Source organism: Musa acuminata, chromosome BXJ1-9 (genome assembly GCF_036884655.1).
Source record: "Musa acuminata AAA Group cultivar baxijiao chromosome BXJ1-9, Cavendish_Baxijiao_AAA, whole genome shotgun sequence".
Lineage (NCBI taxonomy): Eukaryota > Viridiplantae > Streptophyta > Magnoliopsida > Zingiberales > Musaceae > Musa > Musa acuminata.
This window is the reverse complement of record NC_088335.1, coordinates 47,163,920-47,170,002: the sequence shown is the minus strand read 5'-3', so window position 1 is coordinate 47,170,002 and position 6,083 is coordinate 47,163,920. Positions and strand designations below refer to the sequence as shown.

At 45.5% G+C, this 6,083-nt stretch overlaps 2 protein-coding genes across 2 annotated transcripts; one reads left to right on the top strand and one right to left on the bottom strand.

The window, feature by feature from the left end:
- Positions 1-202: 202 nt before the first annotated feature.
- LOC135594417 (aquaporin NIP2-1-like) lies at positions 203-3,145 on the top strand. Its single transcript, XM_065084793.1, has 5 exons — positions 203-411; positions 488-712; positions 2,132-2,326; positions 2,436-2,497; positions 2,655-3,145. The coding sequence occupies exons 1-5, from the start codon at positions 253-255 to the stop codon at positions 2,917-2,919; spliced, it is 906 nt and encodes a 301-aa protein (XP_064940865.1). The 5' UTR covers positions 203-252; the 3' UTR covers positions 2,920-3,145.
- A 570-nt stretch (positions 3,146-3,715) lies between these two features.
- Positions 3,716-5,769, bottom strand: LOC135594416 (pectinesterase-like). Its single transcript, XM_065084792.1, has 2 exons — positions 4,661-5,769; positions 3,716-4,553 (listed from the first exon to the last, which is right to left on the bottom strand). The coding sequence occupies exons 1-2, from the start codon at positions 5,637-5,639 to the stop codon at positions 3,859-3,861; spliced, it is 1,674 nt and encodes a 557-aa protein (XP_064940864.1). The 5' UTR covers positions 5,640-5,769; the 3' UTR covers positions 3,716-3,858.
- Between the last annotated feature and the right edge of the window lie 314 nt (positions 5,770-6,083).

Below are 6,083 nucleotides of genomic sequence, written 5' to 3'. Positions count from 1 at the left end.
GGAAAAGGACAGACCAGATGACACCCGTCATCAGAAGATGAACAGTGAAACTGGCAGGAGCAGAAGTCCCTTCCCCATGACCGACGTCATGCTGAGCTCCCCGCTACGAAATAATTAGCATGCAGGTTTATAAAAATGGCCGACCCTTTGTCCATCATCATCGAGTCCTGTAGCTCCCTCTATAAGTACTTGCCCAGCCCAAGAAGAACGCAAAGCAAAAACTGAGCTGCCGGACTTGTTTGGAGATTGGAGATGGCTTCTTCCCATGTAAGGCCTAACAACTCCAACGAAATCCATGACATAGACGTCGTCACAGCTCAAACGTTGACCACCCCAAGCTTCTTCGACCCCCCCAGAGTCCATCGTCGGAGAAATTTGAAGGAACTCTTTCCACCATTTCTTCCCAGAAAGGTGAGGTATCGAGTTCACCGTTGCATCTTTGGCTTCTATTGTCCATGCTACGTTTCACACATATGCATGATTGTAGGTTGTGTCTGAGATGATAGCTACATTTTTACTTGTGTTCGTGACCTGCGGAGCTGGTGCGTTAAACAAGAACAACCCGGGCGTGGTGTCGCAATTAGGGCAATCGGTCGCCGGTGGCTTGATCGTCACTGTGATGATCTATGCGGTTGGCCATATTTCCGGGGCGCACATGAACCCCGCAGTCACGTTAGCCTTCGCCGTGGCCCGGCATTTCCCATGGATACAGGTGAATCATTTCTTGCTCACTGTATTAGGAACCTCGACAACAAAAATAAAAACCTTTTCCGATCAAAAGACAGCTTATGTATCCCTTACCTGCAAATTATATACGCTTTACAAAATGAGAACTTCTCGCTATACATGATAATATCACTCCAAGAGTGTTTCTGATATGATCTCAAACATATTAGCTATACATGCAAACCACAACGCACATATTGTCGCAGGGATGGCAGATGCTGATTTCATTTCTTGAAAGCCTTGAAGGTGTTGTGTAAAATAGCATACTTCTCATGTCATGCGGAAGTAAAATAACAATATATGATGAACCACACCTATACTCGCTTTAAAAATTTCCTTTCAGTGTTTTGTTTGATGTCACAAGTTTTGACATATTTGTTCTAACTCCATATGTCGACATGATCACCTCCAAATTAGTCAAGTCATCAAAAGATTCTAATATCTATGATGTACGTAGGTTTATCTTGTATCAATTACTATATTAATCTTCCTATGCGATTATATAATGAAGTCATAGCTGGGCTAAGTAGGACGTCAAATCAGAGAAAAAGACCCTTTGGTATCGATCTATAAAACAAAATATCTACCAACTTTAGAGAGTTGAACCTGCTGAATAATGTTATCCTGAGCTTCGCCAATAAAACTTATTTCATGTAATGGATCCCAGTTTTGCATTATACTATAAAACCATACTATCAACTCTAGTGTAGGGCGTTGAATCTAAACAACGATATCATGCTAAGATTCGCCAATAACTTGTTTTTGTTATTTCTTTAGATGCATAAACATATAATAGGACACATATAAGTTAAACTCTGACATGCGAAAGATGGTGGTAGATTCTCTAATGAGTTGAAGGATATAGATGAGAAGACGTTCTTTATTGTTGTTCTTGTCCGTGAGATGTCATGTCCAACTAAACAATCTCGTTTCCCCTCTGTACATGTACGCATGAATTAAGGCCTACTGGGGAGCGGATACCTTTATCAATAGTTCTCTGGTTGCATCATTCTATGGAACAGTCAACTGATGCAACTTGAGGTGGTCGAAAATAGTTTGATGAGTTGTATGTTGCAATAATGGAGCATGGTGGAACAGTTGGCAGCTCCAATTAGTGACAGATAGAATTAAAGTAATTTCATCTTCCTCAATTCTTCCAGCAAAACCTTGCACAACAGTAACTCTGACCGTGAGAACAGAAGCGTCCAAAATAGGCGTGATTAGGAAGAGACAGTGAAAAATAGGAACTATTCCTAGTAAATTCTTGATATTATTCATTCTTTATTTGCATTGCAACCCTTGCAGAAGGAACAGACCAATCTGAAGTTAAATATAATTCTTTGGTCTTCTCTTCGAGCAGTAAGTCACTTATTAGAGCTTTCTTTGCTTCTATCTTCACTTGCAGGTGCCCTTCTATATGTTAGCTCAGATAGCAGGGTCTACGACCGCCTCGTACATCCTACGTGAGCTGCTCGATCCCATTCATGATCTAGGGACGACGACGCCGTCTCACACTGCCGCGAAAGCCTTGGTGGCGGAGATCGTAGTGACCTTCAACATGATGTTCGTGACCGCGGCGGTAGCGACGGACACAAAAGCCGTAAGTCCCTCTATATAGTTTCCTCATTCTCGTTAGCAGTTCAGTGTTCGTCCTTCTTACGTGTGCCCTTGGATGATCTCTTGAACACATTTCCTTTGCTCAACCACAGGTAGGAGAGTTAGCAGGCCTCGCAGTTGGCTCAGCAGTTTGCATCACCTCCATCTTAGCGGGGTAAATTAAGATATCTAATTTTCATATACAATTTCATTAGAAGCAGCAGCGATTATGTAAGCCGTGAAATTTCTAGGATTAGAGAAGTATAGGCTTTTAAGATAGCCAAAATATATGGTAATGACACATAATCGAGAAGGTATCTCTACACTTGCAGGCCCATCTCGGGAGGATCAATGAATCCAGCAAGGACGCTGGGACCGGCGTTGGCAAGCAACAAGTTTGACTCGCTGTGGGTGTACTTCGTTGGCCCGCCCGTGGGCACAGTAGCAGGGGCTTTGGCCTACAGCTTTATACGACTAGATGAGCACTCGTTATCGTCACAGAAGGACAGCCAGAAGTCACCCTCCCTCAAGATGCGTCGCGTGCAGAGCCAGGACATGGCGAGTCCGACTAATGATGCTTTTGAATCCGGCGTTTAGTTGTCTGATGGAGTGATCTCATTGTGCCTTTCCTCCTTTATGTAATAAGAAGGTTAATTGTAGTTTATGCTAGCGGATGATATGGTCATCTCTCTTGTACCGCTATGGCACTGATTTAAGACAAGTCATGTCTCGTAGCTGTAGGATACTACTCTTAGCAGATGATAATTTTCTCCCTATGGATCAGTATGTTCTTCGTATTAGCTGCGGTCTTCTATTCTTTTTCTGATTTGATTCCTTGTCTCTGCTCAATGGTATTTCATGCTACAAATATTCTCCGCTTCCAAGTGGACTTACCAAAGAATTGGAATTCGCAACTTCGTCTACTTAGCACAAGAACACACCTGTGATTATGTAGCCCATTAGCTATGTAATATGTTGGAATTAAACTTGTTCAAGTGTCATAAAAAGGTTCATTGCATCAAGTGGGAGAATCATTACATCAAGAAGAAAAGATGGATTAGAAGTCTATAGAAGGATAAGTCAAATTGGTTATTGGTTTTTGAAAGGGTTTCTTGAAAGAGAATGATTCATCTTGAATACAATTAATATAATGTATATTTGGGGACTATATAAACCCCATATGTTGAGTCATGAGTGTAATAGAGTTTCTGAAATTTGTAAAGAGTTTTTCTTGAGAGAAATATAGAAGATTGAAAGCTTGTCTTACTCTTCCTCTGTTTGATATCTCTATCCCCTCTTCCTATCAACATCAACAATAATGGAAGCTTTTCAATCAGAGATTAAGGTTAGAGTTGGATGAATGCAGCAGGAACATGTGTCTTGGAATCAAATCAACCCTGGAACGAAGTGTTCGATTAAAATGGCCATATCACAGGTCAATACATAAGCAAGGAGCCTCAATCCCACCTCTCAATCTCATCTTTCCAACTCCACATGGTTGCTCACTCCACACTAACCTCCCATGGATCTCGGATCTCAAAATTTAAGGCCACCAAAGTAGCGTATGTTGGAGAACTTGATCCACTTGGAACCTTGGATCAAGGACTCCACCGTGTACTTCTGTGCCTCGGTCCTGCCGATAACATGGTATCCAGGCCAGTTCACCCTGCCGCTGGTTCCGGCACCGGGCCCACGGTTGTTGTACTCGGCGTAGTACAACGTGTCAAGGAAATTTGCTCCGTCCCACGGCATCCAACCCTCAGGCTGGATCAGGTCTCCGATGGTAGATTCCATGACGATGGTCCTCGAGTATGCCTTCCATGGCCGGCCAAGGTAGTTGCGGAACTTCAACCTCTCCGGGAACAAGGACTTGTCCGGGACGATGCGGCAGTTCTGGATCACCAGCGCGGTGGTCTCCTTCGCCTGAGATCGCCCATGAGCCGTTAAGATGTTCTGCTGGTTGTCCATCGGGCGTCGCATCACCAGGAGGCAGTTCTGAAGGATGGTGGAGGAGTCGCCGAAGATGAAGTCAATCGTCCCGGAGACGACGCAGTTGCGGTAGAATTGTCGGTGGGCCTGCACGTATAAGGTGTCTTGGTACGCATCCATCCTGCAGTTGAAGAAGGCTGACATGTCCGACTGCACGCGGAGCGCCACAGCTTGGTGCTTCTCTGCTCCGGCCGTGTTGCTGAACCCCATTGACTTGGCGATAAAGCCTTGTCCGAGGGCAGCTGGGGAATGCCAGTAACATGAGCTTTCCTTCTGCTCTATACTATTGCAGTAGTGCAGTAGTAAAGTAGAAGCATATATAACATGGGAAAGTAAGGAAAGCACAAACCGAAGGTCGCGGTATCAACAGTTTGCACGCCATCGACGTAGTTCTTGCTCCCGGTCACGACTGTCTTCCTTGATCCATCACCGTACATGAGGACGTTCACCTTATCCTTGCCAACGATGACATTCTCCTTGTAGACCCCAGCCTTCACGTAGATCACGTACCGCCCAGAGTAATCCTTTGGCATGGCATTAACGGCATCGTTGATCGTCTTGAACTTTCCACTCCCATCCTTAGCCACCACCACATTAGGGGTCAGCTGGCCTCGCGCATGGGCAGCCAGGAGCTTCCTGTCATGGCCCGAGAACCACGAAGGGTACCCTTGCTCATCGACCAGTAAGCGTCGACTGCCCATGGTTATGTTAATCGGGATCTTGAAGGACTTTAATAATGAACTAAGCTCATCGACAATGGCAATGGCATTGCTGGTGACCTTTGTGGCCGTGCTTAGACCGTCCTTCATGGTGGACTGGAGCTCCGGTTCGGTGATGCCATCGAGACAGGTCTGCTGGTAGGAGATGACGGCCGAGAGCCATGTCTTGATGTCATCGGTCCTCCTCGCCAGACCCTGAAGGTCATGAGTCTCCGAGAAGGCAGCATTGAGCTCCTCATCGGCATCCTCGAGGAGCTGCCGGCAAATGTTGAACGCAGCCTTGTTCATCGGGTCATTCGCCTTCAAACTTACGTTGTTGGACAGGTGGAAGGCAGCTTGGATTTCGTCAATGGCCGCCTGAAAAGAAGCTTGGATGACTTCCTTGGGGGAGGAAGAGCCATTGATGGCAGAACCAATGGTGCGTTCACAGTCGGCTTGGTAGTCAGTTTTGGCGCAGAAGGCCGAGACGGACTTGGACGTGGTGGTAAGTGAACCATCACCCTCAGAAGCATCGGTCTTATGATTCGAACTCACAACAGTAGCTACCACTCCGATCACCGCGGCCACGAGGAGGACCGCTGAGACAGCACCGAAGATGGCCTTCGACATCTTCTCTTTTATTCTTTTATTCCGAGATAGGCCTGTGCATCAAATTAGCGATACAAAGGAGTGAAAGGAGGATGTTTATTTTGGAGCCCTGGCTCCTGATGTGATAGGCCGACTAGGGATGAAGGGAGGGGGGTGTTTATATAGGGAGGGAGGGAAGGAGGGGTGGGGGGAAGAGAATGGATAAAGCAAGCAAACCAGAGGCCATGCATGGGTTCCATTTCCTTGTGACTTGGTCCTGTTTGAAACAAGATGTGGACGATCGTTTCCCATTTCCTTGTGACTCGGTCCTCTTTGTAACAAGATGTCGATCTGTACTTTTGTTTAGCCATTTTAATCGCCTATATTTTTGGCTCCTGAAGAAGTCTTCTCCTAACTCTGAGGGAAAGCTTTAGACCATTCATGAATTACAATTACAAATTAAGTCCAAGCATAAGCATTATAGAA

Excerpts from the sequence above, each read along its gene's own strand:
- LOC135594417 (XM_065084793.1), top strand. The coding sequence starts at position 253 with ATGGCTTCTTCCCATGTAAGGCCTAACAACTCCAACGAAATCCATGAC. Across the intron at positions 713-2,131 it reads GGCATTTCCCATGGATACAG|GTGCCCTTCTATATGTTAGC; the intron begins GTGAATCATTTC and ends CTTCACTTGCAG. Across the intron at positions 2,327-2,435 it reads TAGCGACGGACACAAAAGCC|GTAGGAGAGTTAGCAGGCCT; the intron begins GTAAGTCCCTCT and ends GCTCAACCACAG.
- LOC135594416 (XM_065084792.1), bottom strand. The coding sequence starts at position 5,639 with ATGTCGAAGGCCATCTTCGGTGCTGTCTCAGCGGTCCTCCTCGTGGCC. Across the intron at positions 4,554-4,660 it reads TGTTGATACCGCGACCTTCG|CTGCCCTCGGACAAGGCTTT; the intron begins GTTTGTGCTTTC and ends GGCATTCCCCAG.